The 19,582-nt window shown below is 43.6% G+C and overlaps 1 protein-coding gene across 4 annotated transcripts in view; it reads right to left on the bottom strand.

Annotated features, from left to right (window-relative positions):
- The window catches only part of LOC147899186 (5'-3' exoribonuclease 4-like), a 119,844-nt gene that overhangs the window by 44,116 nt on the left and 56,146 nt on the right, over positions 1-19,582 (bottom strand). For all 4 annotated transcript variants that reach the window (XR_015541414.1, XR_015541415.1, XM_087378074.1 and 1 more), the window contains exons 11-16: positions 9,448-9,555; positions 9,238-9,333; positions 8,810-8,880; positions 5,688-5,816; positions 5,450-5,526; positions 5,292-5,332 (exon numbers count right to left, since the gene is read on the bottom strand). Coding sequence is in view for 2 of the 4 variants with exons in the window: in XM_087378074.1 (XP_087234200.1) it covers positions 5,292-5,332; positions 5,450-5,526; positions 5,688-5,816; positions 8,810-8,880; positions 9,238-9,333; positions 9,448-9,555 (522 nt within the window). In the remaining 2 variants the exon portion in view is untranslated. The remainder of the gene's footprint in view (positions 1-5,291; positions 5,333-5,449; positions 5,527-5,687; positions 5,817-8,809; positions 8,881-9,237; positions 9,334-9,447; positions 9,556-19,582) is intronic.

Here is a 19,582-nt window from a genome sequence, read left to right as displayed (position 1 = left end):
AGAAATGGTCACCACTCAGCTCAAATCATGGGACAGGAAATTACAGCAACAATACATAACAAGATTGACAAATGTGATGTTTATGCAGAGGTAAGAGAGCAGCAAGCCATAGCAAGTAACAATAAGATTTTATGTATTGGGGGATTGCAAGATAGTTGCCTTAGCTATTTTAAAATGGAAGAGGAAGACGAATGTATCGATGAGGAAAAGATTATCCAACTCAAGAAGGCAATGCCACAAATCGGTTGGGATGAAAATGACATAAGTCTTTATCACTCAAGTGGGAAACCAAGCACAAATTTATTTCAAAGAAAGGATTTTAAGAACCAAGATCCTTAGACAAACCAACAAGCTCAAGGGCACTAGGATTTTGATATCTGAAGAGCCCACTCCGACCCAACTAAACAAAGAAAAAGGAACTTATCAAAGTGAAAGAAGCAAGGAAAGAAGGTAAATGGGCGGTTTATGGAGACAAGAAATCATTAGAGATTTCAAACCTAAACCCAAAGACTCTCAATCTTAAATTGATGTTATTCAAACCACCCTTAATAAAGTACTTGAATGTAGTTATGCTATAATAATTTGGGGATGAGCTGCTATACTCCCCCATAGACTCTCAGTCTCTAACAGATGTTGATGATTTTCCTGTGCATTTTGTCCCATAGACCTGTGAGGTCTCCTGTGGACGTTAATCAATCTCTCTCTCTCTCTCTCTCTCTCTCTCTCTCTCTCTCTCTCTCTCTCGATAGCAGGAAAGTTCGTGCCCCAAGAGGCCTATTGGATCTGTTTGCTGCCCATGAAGGGATCATGAAGGGATCTTGGGATATATGAAGGATTTGAGAGACCCTCCCCATAATCCCAGCCGGCTCTTTTTGGGCATGGGGAGGCTTGCGTTGCGAGGAGGCGGGGGAGTGGGACCCCCCATACTCGGCGCTTGTGACATGTGGCAGCCATGCAGAGGCTACCTACAGTGGTATCAGAGCAGGCGGCTGGCCAGCAGATTGTGGCGTGAACACGTGGTATCTGCGCGACTATGTATGTGGCAGCTAACACTGACTCTGTGACTGCGATGGCAGCTTGAAAGGTGTGGCGGCTTAATGGCGGATGGCGTGGGAAGTGATGACCCGCATCAGTTCGTGTGTTGTGAAGAGATATGTCCAGCGCTTCGAGAATTGACCCAGCCCTATGTGGGTGGTTGCCATTATTAGTCTGATCCGGCCTATTGGGGGTGATCAGAGTTTGTTTGTTGGTTGGTCATGCTTATTCATGGGGTTAGGCCCATGGGGGGGTGTTGGAAGGTATGTGGTCCTAACCCCCTTCATGGTGGAGCCTTGGTAACATGTGAGAATTAGAGAGGTATTGAGGCCCCTAGATGCACAAGTGACATGTGGATATAAAAGGGAGAAATCCCATATACAATGGGATCATGAAGGGACCTTGGGATATAAGAAGGATTTGAGAGACGCTGCTTGCGTGGCTAGGAGGCGCGGGGGAGTGGGACCCCCCGTACTCAACGCTTCCTTGTGACATGTGGCAGCCATGCAGAGGCTGCCTGCACCCTGCATCCCTCCCTAGGCCACCTTTTATGGGGCTTAGGGCTGCCTTTTATGGGGCCAAGGGACCAGCCAACAACCCAGAAGAGCTGACTGAAAAGTCAGCCATTTTGGGCTGGTTGGCTCAGCCCTTCCAGCCCTATAAATAGGGCGCCTCCAGGCCCTCATTTCCCATCCAGCTCCCAAGCCTTCAGCACTCCGAACAGCTCCCCTCCGGCCTCTTGTGTGCAGCCCTGAACACCTCCGAAGTTGGCCCTGATCAGCCTCAGCCTTTGGCCTTCAGTTCAGCCTGTTTGGAAGGTGTATATGCAGCACCACAGTTGAAGATTCGGACCAGCAAACGGAGTAAGGTTAGGGTTCTGTTTCAGCAGCTCTTTTCAGCTATCTTTTACAGTTTGCACAGCTCACTTCTCAGCTCTACATTTCAGTCATCTCTCAGCTCCCTTATAGGCTCTATCACTCCTAGCTTTCACTCTCACTCACGCAGTAACCCTGCATTCCCGTGGACAGCACAAGCCTCTCCCTTGCCTTGCAGAAGTGTCCTACATCGTCAGTGTGGACAGCATCAAGGTCTCAGTATTGATCAGTGTTGCCTCTTAGGTCTTTGGGTCTGCTACGCGCATGCACAATGTACTCTTCAAAACCGTGTTTCCATGCTCTCTCGAAGAGTGTTATTTGTATTTCTCAGTTCTCCAAGTATAAAGCAAACTCTCCCCTGATTGGGGGAGGGAGCCCTTAGTAGATACAGGGAACCAATCAATTGTCGACTCCATTCTCTCTCTACCCTCATCTCCTTTCTCTCTCTATGGTGCATAACGCTAATTCCTCGCTAAAGGTTTAAAGAATGTCTTGCTGTGATTACACGATCACAGCAGTGGGTACTTTCCTCATACCTAGCACTGCATACCATCTTGAGACTGAAGGACAATCAAAAAGGGTGAACAAATGGGTGGAGAAATACTTGAAGCATTTTTGTCATGATACCACAAGTCATGGGATAAGTGGCTCGCACTTGCAGAATTTTGCTACAATAGTACTAAGCCTCTCTCTATTAGCATGAGCCTGTTCGAGGCACTCTATGAGTGTAAAGTGAGAACACCTTCCTCAAGTGCTGACACTGCTGTGAAAAATCAGCACGAGATGACTTGGAAAGGATGGAGGCCCTTCTGCAATTGGCTAAAAAGAACATGCAGGATGCCCAAGCCAAGGAAAAGAAATGTGCGGGAGATATTCGGTATCTAGAGAAGGACATTATGTGCATTTACGTCTCCACAAAAACCGTTATACTTCATTGAGGGGTAATACCAACACAAAGGTTGCTCGTCTATATCATGGCCCTTACAGAATCATCTGCAAAATTGGAGGGGTAGCATATCAATTGGAGCTACCAAGCACCTCCAAGATTCACAATGTGTTTCATGTGTCTTTGCTGAAACCACATGTAGGTCCGCGCGTGCACATACTTCCAGAGTTACCACTTATGGATGAGGAGGGTCATATCCTCTATGTTCCCGAGCGCATTTTGGTACTCTGCAACAGGGTATACATTGAACACCTCATAAGGTATACACTAAGGTAGCCTTTTCCCCCCCTTCATGACAGCCATCCCTTCCCATAAAAATTTTCCCTCAAAACTACATGCACTGGCCACTTTTGATGTGACATCTTATCCTATCTACTCTCCCTCCTTCCTCCTCCTTGCACCCGACACTCTCTCTCTCTCTCTCTCTCTCTCTCAATCCTTTCTACTCTCCCTCCTTCCTCCTCCTCCTTGCAGCCTATACCTAGATGAATCCAAGAACATTCCCAAACTCATCCTTTAAAAACACAACATACTGCAGTTTCAATCTCATGATAGTCACTCACAAGGTTGAAAACCATAAACTCCATCATGCATAGCAGGGACTAGCTACTATGACATCCCCACTCACGTCATCAACGCCCAACAGTGGGTGTAGACCATAGTACAAAAATATGCTCTCACACATACAAATCTACACACCCACACATACTTGAGCATCCATTTATACAAAGTCTTCGTACTGAGTTTCTGTCGGCACTCCGGAGGTGAAGGGCAGACTCAGCCATGATGAAGGCTAGCACTAAAGGAGAAGGCTAATCAAAAGGTAGTCCAAAATCTCTTCATTCAAGCTACAACTGCTTGTGAAGTCTAAACATTTTCATTTTAGTCTCTCCCCAACGAGCATCTAAATCTAAATCTAGCTGATAGGGAAACACACCTATCAGCCTACTCTCTCTCTCTCTCTCTCTCTCTCTCTCTCTCTCTCTCCCCCCTTATCTAATCTGCCCCTACCCCCTTTTCTACAAAAGTCTACCCATTATGCCTCCAGATTGAGCAACTATCTGATAGAAAAAGACTACCATACAGATTTTGGATGGAAGCAATAATGTGTGCAACACACATTTTGGACACATGCAACCAATGTCTTAAAAACCATTACTCCCTTTGACCCTTGGCATGATAGAAAACCCCAAGATTGACTACCTCAAGGCAAAGTTGCAGGAATCGTGGTGGTTCTGAAACGTTTTTGAAACACCATTTCAATTAATAGGAAACGGCAAGGATAGGCTGAGTAACGTACATTTCTGATCACATACACAAGCTAGCAATCAAACAAAACATGCACTGATATAAGCTAGACGTGTATGCAAGACGAGTGTGCATGCAAGGTCACCAAGCAATTGTAGAAAGCACCCGCCCTCCAGTTGTTGATGAATTGAGAGGGCAATCCATTACACATGCAATTACTGGAGAGCCCCAACCAATCAATGGTCAAGCAATTGCATTCTTGGAGAGCATGGAATAGATGATCCTTGAAGATGTGATTCCTATAGTTCAGTGACGAATCCATTGTCACCCATGCAGATCGTCTATTCAAAGTCTCGTGTCACTTCTGAAGCCTTTGCTTCGCAACCACCATGATACTTGTGTTACATGTGTCACCATCATAGAGCAGAGCGTTATTGATGCAAGAGCCTGCTATCATCTCTTGTCAATAACTGCATTTCTTGCCTTTTCGTCCGGCGCACTTAGGTGTTTCCAAAATGTTTCCATGTTTCAGAAACGTCCCAATTTTGGAAACGTCAGGAAATGGGGTTCCCTAATTTTTTTAGACGTTTCCTGCAACTAAGCCTCAAGGTGTTTGGCTGCATAGCCTATACACATGTGCCTAGTCAATTTAGAAACCAGCTGGATGATAAGGCCATTGAGTGCATTTTTGTTGAATACAGCAGTGAGAGTAAAGCTTACCTTGTCTACAACCCTCAGACTATGTGTGAGTTGTACTCATTTCACTCTTGCAACTCATATCTCGTTTCTCACAACTCCTCACTCCAATCTCAATCCTCCCCCCATTTCCTACAAGAGAGGCATCACAACCCTCCCATTATCTCAAAGCTCTCTTTTATAGCCATCACCTTCTGTAAAGTTAGTCCAAATATTTGGTTTTGGCAGTTAGTTTTGTACTGTGCAGGGATATCATTAAGGTCTCAGACTGATAAATGCAGCATAGAGCCCTCATTACTAGGCCATCCTCAATCATTATCACTTCCCATATAACAACAAATATTCTCAAATTCCCTGAAACTGGCAATGCATCTAGAGCCACAGATAATCAAACAAAGTGCCCTCATACACTTAAATGCTATAGTACTCAACGAAGCTATATGAACAACCATTGGAATTGGCAAGCCATATTTGGAATCTAGAGTTGATACCTGCCAGGCAAAGCGCTTCCCATTCATATCAATCTCAAAATCTGCATTTAGACATGCATTCAACCTTTAATGCAAGAAACTTTACAAGCAAATAAGACACAACGGCACTTCCCTAAACCTTAGAAAACAGAACTTTCAATAGCAAAAGAAGCACATGCCTTTTGGATAAAAGTCGATAATGGGGGACTTTGGATCAATCATCAAGACTCTATACTGTGTAGGAAGGGCATTAGCACTGCAGTCGGAAAATTTCAAGTAAGAAATCCAAAAGAATGCTTAGTACCAGATTTCATGGCAATCAAGGCATTGCACAATAATAATATGTTTAAAGAAGGATAAACAACTGTGCTCTCTAATAATATGTTTAAAGAAAATAATAAACTGTGCTCTGTAGACCTTGCAGCAGGTAATACTCCCATGAGTTGATCAAAGGGCTTGAAAGGTTTTCCAAGGAAGAAAGTTATTTCCAGCTGATCAAGCTCCCTCAGATCAGATGCAAATGGGGCATAATAATAAGGGTAGAACCTGCCATGACATAATGACAACCTCAAAATTGATGTGACAATCCACACAACAACATACCAATCACTTCCATGTGAATAAGCACGCGATCAGGCATACAAGGCCTGAGAATAAATTTGACTTTGTTGAAAGATACACAAACCAAAAGCAACAACATGTGGTTTTTACACAATTCAAAGAATACTTGACCATTAAGACACTTTCAATTCATTGCAACTCAAAACTGAACCAAGGAAATAATACAAGAAGCCTCAATCTTCTGTGTTATGTCATTGGTGAGAGCAGACGATGGCACAGGCCAATAGCACATATAGGAGAACAAAGGCAATCTACTAAGAAGCATGCATACTAGGAGGAAAACACTAAATGCACCATTAGAAGATATGCAGCAGGCCAACCCTATGAGCTACCAAAACTAATAATCCTCGCGAATCATAAATCTTGTTAAACATGTTTCTCATACTTTGGAAAAAAACTGCTTAAATCACACGGGCTTGTAGACAGTCTACTATGTCTTCTGCAATTATGTCATCATATGACAAGCACAGCATTTAAAAAACAACTCAGATAAAGAACTGCACACATGCTCAATTTTGCAAAGCCTTAAGACGTTTGATAACATTACCCTTTGCTTCTCCCCAAACAGACCCTCAACAACGCAGGCTATAGATGTTTCCATTTTGCACATATCATTCATATTGTACCATCAAGAGAAGAGCTTTCAGATTCCCATTTACAACTTGGGGAGGACAAGCAGATGCCCTATTCTGTGATTGGATTTCACTTTGTCTTTTTCTTTTTCTTCTACAAATTGAATATTTTTCTTCAAAGGAGGAACCAGATTATAATTTAGTATTATCAAGAGTAAGAGATTGGTAGCCAGTAACAAACTTTTTTTAGAGTAAAGCACAAAGTTACACCCTTCCATTCTTGAGAGCTCTATGAAGTCCCTATCTCTGAATATCTTTCTTTCTAGCCTGCTAAGCATGGACAAGATCTTAACAGTGACCTCCTCTAGAATTGTATAATTGACTTTGCGCTATCTACATCTTAGCGACTCGGTTATTCTCCAAGGGAGCAAACGTCATCTTCTCATGGCAGGCCAACATTGAAGCTCTGTTTGTGCACTAGTATGCCTCACTGTCAGACTTAGAGGGAAAGCTACAGCTTGTTTTCATGAAATCCTCAATATGGACTCCTTTGTTTTAAAGCTACATTGATGTCATCACGTGTTACATCCTGAAGGCATGGACTAAACATAGCAAAGCCCAAGCAGTCAGCTGCTATCTGCAATCGTGGGCATGTGCTAGCAACACCCACTCCTTAGCAAAGAATACATATACATTGCATGGGATGACGAATATCATCCTCAGAAACATGTGTCTCATATTAACGTTCCCCCTTTATGGACCCTGTACCTACCAAAGGAGGCATCGAGCTGCATGGGCATAAGAGTGTGAAAGCATTCATGCAATACAAAAAGTAAAGCACTAGCTGTAACAAACCTACACATTGCTGAATTACATTTATGGATTTTTCATGGATATTCTATTTCCATTTATTGCATTTATTACATTTTATTTATTTATTTTTCTATCCACACATGCTAATCGACACATTATAACCTTGAGCCTTGCCACGTGTTGTTTTGATCTGTCAATTCCAAGGCACTGCATTATACACACCCCAAAGCCTTTATCCGATTTGAATGCACCAGGTTTGGTGCTAAATGAGACATAGATGGAGGTGTGTGTCTAGCAATCCTCTTAATTGCTCTTAGGTCCTGACTCGATCTACTTGAGCCCATCTTAGCCAAAACACGGCACCTAACCTTGATGGCTCCTAGGTTAGACCTCAGTTGACCAACTCCAAAGATTATAGTTCGTAGGTTTTGCCTCATTAACCAACTCCCCGAGCCCACACGATGCATGTATGTGAATCAATAAGGAAAAATCGAATTACCTTCTTAAAAAACAATCACTAAAAAATGACTTTTTTTAATCTAGTTCATGACAAGGTGGATAAGGGCCATTTTGGTCGCACAGGGCTATGGCAAGAATACCCATGCATGTTGAATGTATGCCTGCCATAAGTAATCTCTATGACTTGATGCATCTCCTGCTGTGATGCATCTCCTGAAGTGTCAAGCATGATGATGATGAGAATGGTGTATTAACGTTCTCGGAAGACCAATGAGACATGACCTATAAGACCTATGAGACCTGAGGAATCAGAGGGTTCATTCATGTGTTGTTCTTTTCTATGCTCAAATAAAAGATACCTAGGATACGAGGATTACTATTGCTAACCTCAAGGAGTTGGGATAGATCGGTACATTGGGTGATCAATGATCGAAAGTGCACTCTGATGTCGGCATAGACTGGACATGTGAGTGTGAAGTGTTCTTCATCCTCAATTTCCTGACCTTGGCATAATGTGCACACTTGATGTTTTCTTTCTAGACCACTCCATGCTCCACTTTCAATGGTCAAATCATGAGCTCGGGAGCGAAAAAGTGTGATAGCACGCCTTGCCTTGGACGGCATGGGAATGACTATGTGGTTGGGTGCGCCTGGATCTTCCTTTATAAGTTTCCCAACAGCTAGGGAATGGAAGGAGAAGATCAATGGACATGCCATTCGAATGAAACCACTTGCATATAAGAGAAAAGGGGATTTTTGCAGGAGAGGGGGGGGGGGTTGTAAGATTCTGTTCTCTTAAATTATGATCCCCTGACCCTAAATATTGAGCGAATTTTTAATTACAAAGGTAGGGCGGTTTGATCCCCCCACAGAATTAAGCTAAGCCACCTGATTCTCCCTTGGAAGGGGTCTCCCTTCATAAAGCCCCCCTTCCCCCAATTTATATAAATAGCTCCCTCTTCAGATGGGACAAATTCTCCTTCCAAGCGAGAAAATGTTCTTTCCTTGCTTGCTCAAGCAAGCATGTTCATAAACCAAGACACAACACCACCAAAAGGAGAAAAAAGAATTTACCACTGCCAAGAGCAAACACCTTGATAATAATATCGCATGACCCAACAAAGCCCCTCCGTATACTTTAGTACCTGCAGAAAAGGTCAAACAAAACATGGGTGAGTTTTACAAAAACAATGCTAGTACAATTGCCCTACCGAAATGTGTTAATCCGTGCTTCCCTTATGACCAAGCTGGTGACCTCAGGCTTTTACAGGAATACCAACTATATCAAACTTTTACAAGAATACCTGCTGCAAGGTTTGCTTTGCAGAAAAGCCCCAAGACAGCCCTTACTAAAAAATGTGTGGTGGAATGTTTACTTTTTTGGGAAATTTTTCTAAGATTTTATTTCCAAAGGAGCCTCGAAAATCCACCCTGTAATAAGAAAGAGCCACCAAATATGTATGATAAAATGGACGAATTCAAGTCAGGAAGCAGAAATTCACCACATCCTTTTTTATTTCGTCACATTGCTGCGGTGTTGTCCCCTGGAATTTCTGTAGGTAATACCTCTCCTTCCATCCAGGCTCACCTAGCTTCACCTGTTCCAATTGGTACACGTAAGAAAAAAACAACAATGCAGGCAACGTACGAGGACAAAAAAGACTAATTAGGAAAATGTCAACAAAACTAAGCTAACTCAAGTAGGAAAAAACCTTATCCTCAGTCGACTGATCAGAGTTGCCAAGCTGGGAGCTTTCCAGCATTAAATTCTTGACTTTCTGCTGGATGTTATCCCTATTCTGCGCGCCTCTGTCTCGTGCCTAAACATAATTGTAAACAATCAAAAGTCCTCAACAAATATATTCCTATGACGAACATTTCTATTATCATGGTCAATGTATGTACACAGCAAGCCCCAGCCCAATATCTAAGGTGAAAAATTATTATTACACGAACACTTCCCTTTGCATGGATACAGCAATACCTAAACTACACTACCAAGGTACCTTTTTTTTTTTTTTTCCAAAGAAACTACCAAGGTACTGTTAAAAAGCTTCAAACACAAAGCACACATATGGAAGGCTACACACTCAAACGTTCTTGAGCATCCATTTATACAAAGATCTTTGTATTGAGTTTCTCATGGAGGTGAAGGGTAGACTCAGCAGTGAAAAAGGCAAGCACTAAAGGAGAGTTACATCTCAATTTAAAGTTTGAGGTTTATCACCTTTATGAGACAATTGGAAGCCTAAGGGTGGAGGTCACACGTGCGCGCGAGCGCCTTAAAAAGGAAAGTAAAGAAATAAGCAAGCATGGCTATTCGTATTCAAGCACATTGCATCCCCTTGATTGGGACGAGAGTAGCTAACAGTATCGATCATCTTTTGGCAATGCCATTCATGATTTTTGCTGCCCTATACGTGTCGACCTCCTTCTCTTCAAGAACATTGCCTTTCTCTGTCAACATGTCTTTATGTCTATTATCTAGGATCATATAGCTACAATCCATCTTGTTGTCCAAAAGATTGAAATATCTGTAAAAGTTTAGAATTTTAGAGCTCTGCTTGTCAAAAAGTTGACAAGCTCTAGTTAGGTTTGCCAAAAAGAGGAACACACTCACATGTCTAGTAGGGTTTGCGGCAAGACTCCTACATACAAATATATCATTTTAGATTCTTCGATCGCATCAGGATGTAAGGTCGAACTAACTCAAGTAGGAGCCAATTACCATGGCAAGCTCTCTTCTTCCATGAAATTCCCGTCTATGGGGATGAGGGATACTACGTAATGCCACCTAGATACCTCTATAGATTCATCTGTCAAATGCCACATAGATAGCTATGGGCCAAATTTAAACATCCTCTAACAAATTCAAATAAAGGTGGGGAGCAAGACTTGGGGTTATGCATTCTCTGATGATCCCAAGAGTCCGATGGGATCGTGTGGCCATGAAGTGTGGGATGCAGTGTGAAGAGGGGCTGGATAATGGGGGCAGAAGTGGAGACTAATGGGGATACAACTGGAACATGGGTGTAGTGAGACCGGCACCATCATGAGGGGATACAGCTGGAATGTGGGTGTAGTGAGGCTGGCACCATCATGAGGGGAAAAGTGGCTGGGTAAGGGGTAAAGGTGTCGAAGATGAGGTATACTTTGGGGGAGGGGCATAGTGGGTAGGCCTAAGAGGAGCTCCCCTTAGTCTCAATAGTGACAGTGGTGATGATACAACGAAATCTCATGCTGCCCCTGACATTGCCATAGCTAGAGATGGTGGGGCTGCCTCCTTCGAGAATGATGTAGAAGTGACCCCGGTATCTACTTTTGATCTCATAATACCAAGGGCATGTCTTCTAGAGATACACCGCCATCGTACAAGGTCTATCAGACTCAAAGGACCAAGACCCTGACTTGCAGTACTATTTTTGCCGTGATGGCTCTCTCACAAAGCGTTCCTCCAAAAGCAAAGCATTTCATCATACCATGACCAAGAAATCTCTGGTGGAGTACCCTCTGTCTTGTCCTTTTCGGCAGCATTCGTCGTGAACATCGCGCATAGGTCTAAATCCGAGGATTCTACTTTAATGCCTACCTTTCATCATATGAGGGGAAGTGACCGAGTCACCTAGAGGACTAAAGAGTGCTCCCACAAGCTGTATACTCAACCTCTTGTCTGAGTTAATTCATGAGTGTAAAAAACTCCTTGTTTCTTGCTTTTCCTTACTACTGTGTAGGAAAGGAAGCGATTGGGACGGTTCTTTTGGGTCCTGAATCCCATGTTAGGTGAATGCAGGTACCCCTCACACTATAGTGATGCACTAGAGGGGAAATGCAAGGGCTGGAGAGCACTGCTCATTGTGGATGTTGGCGTACAAGAGGCAGAGCATACTGGAGCTAAAGGCGGGGGCTAAAGGCAGGGGGTGTTGGCGTAGCCCCGCACCCTGTGTAGAGTTTCGCACAGAGGCGGGGTGAACTGGGGCAGCCCATGCGTGGTACGGGTGGCCTGGGGCAGCCCGTGCACTGTCCCTTAGGGCCCAGGTCCAAAATGTGAGGGAGGGGTGTGGTCCCATGCTGCTGCAGGAGAGGTCCCACGACAAGGGAGAAGCTCCCTAGGAGCATGTGCTGCCGTCGCGTTGCTGTAGGAGATCCGTGACAAAGAGGGGGGGTGCTACCACGCTGTAGCAGGAGGGGAGGGGCTAGCTGAGAGAAATTGAAAGTCGCTACCAAGCAATGAACCATGAACACATCTGATCCATAGCTTCACACGGTTACCTTACCTGCCAGAATTTCAACTGATTAGGGCCAGAAGCAGCCCACATATTCTCCAACTAGCCGGGGGGAGCCCGGAAATATCGCTAGAACGGTGGGGTACTCCTAGCAATGACTGCTTTGCAATCAATAGCCTTGGAGTCTTTCAAAACCATATAGACAAGTCAATGTCCTAATTTGTTTCCTAGGAATTGTGGGCCTTTCTCAATACTTGAGAAAATTGGTGAACTTGCTTACTAGAAGGATCAAGTACTTGATGTCAACCAACTAAAGAAAAGTAACAATCTAGTGAGGCAGGCGAGACTTCTTGAGTTTGATAGAGCCACTTGACCTTCTACATAAGCTAGAAAGAAATACTGACATAAAGCAAATATATAGTAATACGACGGGTCTGAAGAAAATGCTATGGAAAGTAAATAAGAAAAGGTTTTGGATATTGATTTCTCGGGTGGAAACAAACTTAAGGGAAAGGGAATATCTATAGGCTCACGGAAGCAAAAGGATGTACAAGAGTGGAGCAAGAAGTGGAAGCCGTCACATCAACTAGTAAAATGAAAATGAAAGTACAAAGTACTATAAACGAGAACCCTAGGACCTAGTGTCCTAGTGGTACCACTAGTACTAGGTGTCATAAGACACTAAAAGTACTAGGTGACCTAAGCGCCAATAACTAAAGCTACATGCCACATACCAGGGCCCAGAGGGCATCAATACGACCGGGAGAAGATGGCCTACAAACCTCCCTCCATGGTATGGGCCGAAGTATTCTGGAAACGTCTCAAAATACCTAGTATTTTCTAATCATGGTGGCACATGTTCATCCAAAAGAATATAGCCACCTATGAATATACAAGATATGCCAGATCATGTAACAAAGGCGTAGTGCAGTTGTCCCATGTCTGACATTTCAAAAGCTTGCTGCAAATCAGCCTTGAAAGCTGCAAGATGCTGAGTATCAAGGCCCATGATCAGCATGTCATCCACATATAAAATCAGCACTAAAAAATCAGATCCACTCCCACGGACATAAAGAGTGGGCTCTGTAGGTCCATTCTGAAAACCAAGAGACAGTAAGTGTGCATGAATTTTAGCATACCATGCCCGGAGTGCCTGCTTCAAACCATAAAGGGTCTTTCTCATCCGGCATACCTTGTTTTCAAAGCCAAAAACCTCAAAGCCAGGAGGTTGTGTCACATAAACTTCTTCCTGCAGATCTCCATAAAGACAGGCAGTCCTGATGTCAAGCTGGTGCACTTGCCAATGGTGATGGGCTGCAATGGCAATGACACATCTAATAGTAGTAATCCTGGAATTGGGAGCAAAGGTCTCCTCAAAGAAAAAGCCTTGTTGTTGGGCATACCCTTTTGCAACAAGACGCGCTTTGTGTCGATCTATGCTGCCATCAGATTTCCTTTTTAATTTGTCGACCCACTGGGTACCAATGGCATGCTTGCCGCCAGGAAGATGTACTAATTCCCATGTGTCATTTTTGGCAATAGATTGTAGCTCAGCTCTTATTGCATCCATCCACTCTTTGCTGTCAAAAGCATCTTTATGGCACAAAGGCTCTTCATTGCAAGCTCTAGCAATGAGTGCAAACTCAAGAAAGTGACCATGCATCTGTCTATTCCCTCATCTTGTCTGGGCAGCAAGAGGTTGATCTTGTTTGCTGTCCCTCAATGTGTCAAGAAGCCATCTGGGAACTTGCCTTTGCGGTCTATTGACAGCTCTTTCTTCAATCACTGCATTATGAATAGTGAGATCATTTTGTGCGGGAAGAGGAACCTGCAAATCAGCATGGGGTGCTGGCTGATCATTGCTTGTTGGAGGGCCTGCAGGAGGCTCATGTTGCTGGTCAAAGTCACCCTCTGAGGGAAGCAGAGGTAAACAAGAGTCAAAGGCATCAAACATGTCAACTTCTGGCTTAGCTTTGTAGTCCACAAGAGGAGAAGCCAAATGTTCAGCAAAGATCACATCCGTACTGAGAATAATCTTCCCAGTATTTGGTTGATACAACCGATACCCTCTGCTCTCCTGGCTGTAACCAATAAATATGCATTTGATTGCCTTGTCATCAAGCTTATGTCTCGGCTGAGATGGTACATGAACATATGCAAGAGACCCAAAGACTCGCACGTGTGAAATTGAAGGCTTCCTGCCTTTCCATGCTTCATAAGGTGTAACAGTCCTCAATGCCCTTGTAGGTGATCGATTCAGCACATAGTTGGCACACATCACTGCATCAAGCCAAAGATTTTTAGGCAAGGACATGGCCTTAAGCATGCATCTAGCCATCTCCATAGTGGACCCGTTCTTCCTTTCAAGAACAGGATTATGCTGAGCAGGGTAAGGAGTAGTGCTTGAGTGAACAATGACCCGTGAAGACAAAAATGCATCAAACTCCTTTCACATATACTCTCCCCCCCTATCTGTGTTGAGGGTGACAAGCTTGCATCCTGATTCATTCTCAACCATATTCAGCCACCTCTTAAAGCATGAGAACACTTCAAAATTGGCTTTTAAAGCATATACCGAGTAATATCTTGTGAAGTCATCAATTAGAGTCATGAAATATTTTTACCCCCCAATGGCATTTGTCCTCATTGGGCCACAGACATCACTGTGCACTAGCTGCAATTTCTTTTGTGAGAATTTTGGACAATTCTTTTGAAAAGGAAACAGATGCATCTTACCCAAAAGACTGTAGGCTATCTCCTGGTGGTCCTAGTGATGCCCTATAGGCCATAAAATGTGCCTTGTAGGCATAAATATGGGCACTTATAGTGTTAGTGCCTTTTAGGCCACATAGGACACTTAGTCCTATGTGACACCTAGGACACTTAGTCCTAGGTCTAGGTACAAGTACCTTGTACTCAATTTTTTCTATTATCCTAGTTGACGTGACGGCAGACTCTATCGACTCTTTGCAACCTGCACTCTCTCCTTTCATTTCATCGATCCTACAGTGGTATCAGAGCTCGCCTTGACTCGTCTTCCTGCCCCCGAACTCCCTACACCCCCATCCGTATAGTTCGTACGACTGTACGGACGATTTGCACTCAAAGCTTGCATACAAGTCCGTACTGCGCCGTACATCTTCCATGCAAGCGTACAGAAGGTCTTGTATCCATTCTGTACCTATCACGCCGTACCTGCAAGTGGGAGCGTACCTACTCTGTACAACCGGCATACAGTTTCGTACTTCAACCACCGTACAGATCCGTACTTCAATACTTGCGCCACCATACAACTTGCTCAGTACTACGTCTGTACCAACTGCATACCTACGCCGCCGTACATCGTACAACCACGTACTTGCGTATTGTTCCGTACAGCCACGTACTTGCGTACTATTTCGTACATCGTACAACCACGTACAGTTCCGTACAACGTACTTGCATTGCACAGCCACGTACTTGCTTTCGTACACTGCTCTCAATACCTACGCCGTACTTGCTCCGAGATTCGGTACAGCATTTGACACGTGTGAAATCATTTTCAGACATTCTCAGAATTTGGGGCTTTTTGAGGGCTTTTACTCTCCTTATCTTCCTTCTACTGTTTGAAATCTTCTCAAGTCATTTCAACAGTTTGGAAATCCTATATCTTGAGGTCTGTAGGCCATCTCCTGGTGGTTCTAGTGATGCCCTATAGGCCATGGTATGTGCCTTGTAGGCATAAATAGAGGCACTTGTAGTGTTAGTGCCTTTTAGGCCACATAGGACACTTAGTCCTATGTGACACCTAGGACACTTAGTCCTAGGTCTAGGTACAAGTACCTTGTACTTATTTTTTATCCAAGTTTGATGTGACGGCTAAGACTAGTGCGACTCTAACATAACTGTACTCTCTCTCTTTTGCCATCGACCCTTCAGTGGTATCAGAGCCCAGATCTTCTTCCTGCGCACCCTTTCCATACAGTTCGTGCCACCTGCCCGTACGCCCACCGTACATTGTTGTACCTGCACCATCGTACAACGTACCTGCATTCAATCTGCGCCACCGTACGTATCTGCACTTACCTCCGTACGTATATGCGTGGTATATTTCGTACACAGTACATGTTACGCACCTGCGACGTACGTCCGTACTTGCGCCGTCATACAGAGTAACCTGCATCGCCGTACATCTTTCATACAGGCGTACGGAAGGTCTAGTAATTGATTTGTACCTGCACTACGTACTTGTTCATACTGCACGTCGTACCTGCACGTGCGAGCCTCCGTACTTCAACCATACTTCAAGCCTCCGTACTTCAACCGTATACCATACATTGTACGGTGTACTTGATCCGTACAGTACTGTACATTGTACTTGAGCTATCCATACAACTAGCACTTCTTTCGAGATCTCCGTATAGGTTTTGCACGTACAAGTACATTGGGTCAGATTGCAGGACATTGAGTCACTTTTGCAGGACATTCAGTCAGATTATCATACATTGGGTCACATTTGCAAAAATTTCAGCAAAATTTGGGGCTTTTCTGCATTTGCCCTTTTTTTTTGCCTATTTGCCCTCATTGAATTTGGGGCTTTTGCCATATTTGCTGTTTTTGCAATGAACATTGCCTGCCACTGTCACATTTGGGTCAGATCTGCATTTGCCATTTGATTTGGGTCGACAATTTGCATATATTTGCTGTCATTTTTGGACAGCCAGCTTTTTGCAGTGATAGCCTTGAGGCTTTTGGGTTTTCTTTTTAGGGTATCACATTTGCTATCGCTGGGAAAAATCAAGATTTATTTGGTGTTCTTCATGAAGATGATAAGTTGGATGGCACCAACTATCCGATGTGGTCATATCTCATGAAACATATTCTTGTTGCAAAGCATTTGTGGAATATTGTTTCTGGGGTTGATTTGAGGCCAGCCAATGCCACAGTGGTTGCCTCTACTACTGGTCCCTCTGCAAGGGGTACTACTCCTGATGCCCCATCCTCTAGCACTCCTGCTACTGCTCTTCCATCTCAGGAACAGTCAAGTTGGGATGCAAGAGATGCAAATGCACATACATGTATTGCTTTATCATGCAAGAGAATCATTATTCCACACATCCGATCTTGCAGGACAGCAAAAGATGCTTGGGACAAATTGGCTTCTCTCTATCAGATTCACAATGAAGCACGTGTTGCATATTTGAGAAGGCAATTACAGGAAGTCAGTATGAATGAAGGTGACTCTATGGATAATTACCTGACAAAGGTCAAGGACCTCGTGGAACAACATGCCAGCATTGATGAGGTGCTGCCAAATTCACAGCTTGTCAGTACCACACTGAATGGACTGCCAGATACATATCAAGGGTTTGCTACAACCCTTTTGATCAACTAGTTACTTTGCTTTGGCAGGACGAGCAAATTCGAGCTAATAGACAAGCCATTATTCCTGATCATGCCTTTCCTTCACAGCAGACAGGAAGAGGCAAGGCTTCCAAGCCTATGGGCAAGCCAAAATCTGCGCATAGCAGCTGCAATTCCTCCCATGCATCCAAAAATACAGCAGATAAGTCAAAGAAGAAAAGATGCAACTATTGTCGCAAGCCTGGACATAACATTTCAGAATGCAGAAAGCGCATTGCTCGGAGAAAAAGAAAGCAGGATTGACAATTAATGCCTCACATGCTATTGAATCTCATGAGACAGAAGATGCTTCACATGCACATGCTCTTCAAGATGATTGGGCATGGGCTGTCCATTGCTCATTTGATCCCTCCAAAGCTGATGCATTATTTACTGCTAATGATGCTCAGCCCTCCTACTTTGATAGTGGTGCTTCCAAGCATGTCACATCTTGCAGACAATTGTTTCATTCTTTAGCTGATGCACCTTGAGGGGGGACTGTTACATGTGCTAATAATGCTTCATATGCTGTAAAAGGAGTTGGAGATATGCAGCTCACATCCATTTCAAGCCATCTTGTCACTTTGACAAATGTTCTCTTTGTGCCTGGAATTGAAGTCAACTTGATCTCAATTTCATCAATTGCTACTTCAGGTTTCAGAGTGATTTTTGATGGCTATAGATGCCTAGTATATAATATTCGTGATGACAATGCCATAGTTCTCACTGGCACTTTGCAAAAGGGGCTCTATCACCTTGATCATCACTCAGCTGCACTTTCTATTGAAGCATTTGCAATTTCAGATTCACAGCTTGCTGAAACTCATCTTTGGCATGAGAGAATGGGTCATCTCAATTATAGAGCTCTTGCAAAGCTACATTCACAGCAAATGGCAAATGATGTACCTCAAACTCACACAGTTTCCAAACATGTGTGTGAGGGTTGTCTTTTGGGTAAGATGCATCGGTTTCCTTTTCAAAAAAATTGTCCAAAACTCTCACAAAGGAAATTGCAGCTAGTACACAGTGATGTCTGTGGCCCAATGAGGACAAATGCCATTGGGAGGTATAAGTATTTCATGACTCTCATTGATGATTTCACAAGATATTGCTGGGTATATCCTTTAAAAGCCAAATCTGAAGTTTTCTCATGCTTTGATAGGTGGCTGAATATGGTTGAGAATGAATCAGGATGCAAATTTGTCACCCTCAACACAGATAAGGGGGGAGAGTATATGTCAAAGGAGTTTGATACATTTCTGTCTTCACGGGGCATCATTCACTCATGCACTACTCCTTACACTCCTCAGCAGAATCCTATTTCTGTAGGGAAAAACAGGTCCACAATGGAGATGGCCAGATGCATGCTTAAGGCCAAGTCTTTGCCCAATAAATTTTGGCTTGATGCACTGATGTGTGCCAACTATGTGCTGAATAGATCACCTACATGGGCACTGAAGACTATTACACCTTATGAAGCATGGGAAGGCAGGAAGCCTTCACTTTCACACATGAGAGTTTTTGGGTTTCTTGCATATGTTCATGTACCATCTCAGTTGAGACATAACCTTGATGACAAGGCAATCAAATGCATATTTATTGGTTATAGCCAGGAGAGCAGAGGGTATCGGTTATATCAACCAAATACTGGGAAGATTATTGTTAGTAGAGATGTCATCTTTGCTGAACATTCAGCTTCTCCTCTTGTGGACTACAAAGCTAAGCCAGATGTTGACATGTTTGATGCTTTTCAGTCTTGGTTACATTTGCCATCCTTAGAAGAGGACTTTGACCAGCAACATGAGCCTCCTACAGGCCCTCCAACAAGCAATGATCAGCTAGTACCCCATGCTGATTTGCAGGTTTCTCTTCCAGCACAAAATGATCCCACTATTCATGATGCAGTCATTTTGCTCCCACATCCAGGATTACTACCATTAGATGTGTCATTGCCATTGCAGCCCATCATCATTGCCAAGTGCACCAACTTGACATCAAGACTGCTTTTCTTCATGGGGATCTGCAAGAACAAGTATATGTCACACAACCTCCTGGAAAGCCCTTTATGGTTTGAAGCAAGCACCTAGCGCGTGGTATGCCAAAATTCATGCACACTTACTATCCCTTGGTTTTCAGAATAGTCCCACAAAACCCTCTCTCTTTATGTCCGTGGGAGTGGATCTGATTTTTTAGTGCTTATTTTATAAGTGGATGATATGCACATCACGGGCCCAGATACTCA

The sequence above is a fragment of the Dipteris shenzhenensis genome, chromosome 8 (genome assembly GCF_047967505.1).
Source record: "Dipteris shenzhenensis isolate YYH24624 ecotype China chromosome 8, Dip_SZ_1.0, whole genome shotgun sequence".
Taxonomy (NCBI): Eukaryota; Viridiplantae; Streptophyta; class Polypodiopsida; order Gleicheniales; family Dipteridaceae; genus Dipteris; species Dipteris shenzhenensis.
This window is presented reverse-complemented; position numbering and strand designations above follow the sequence as displayed.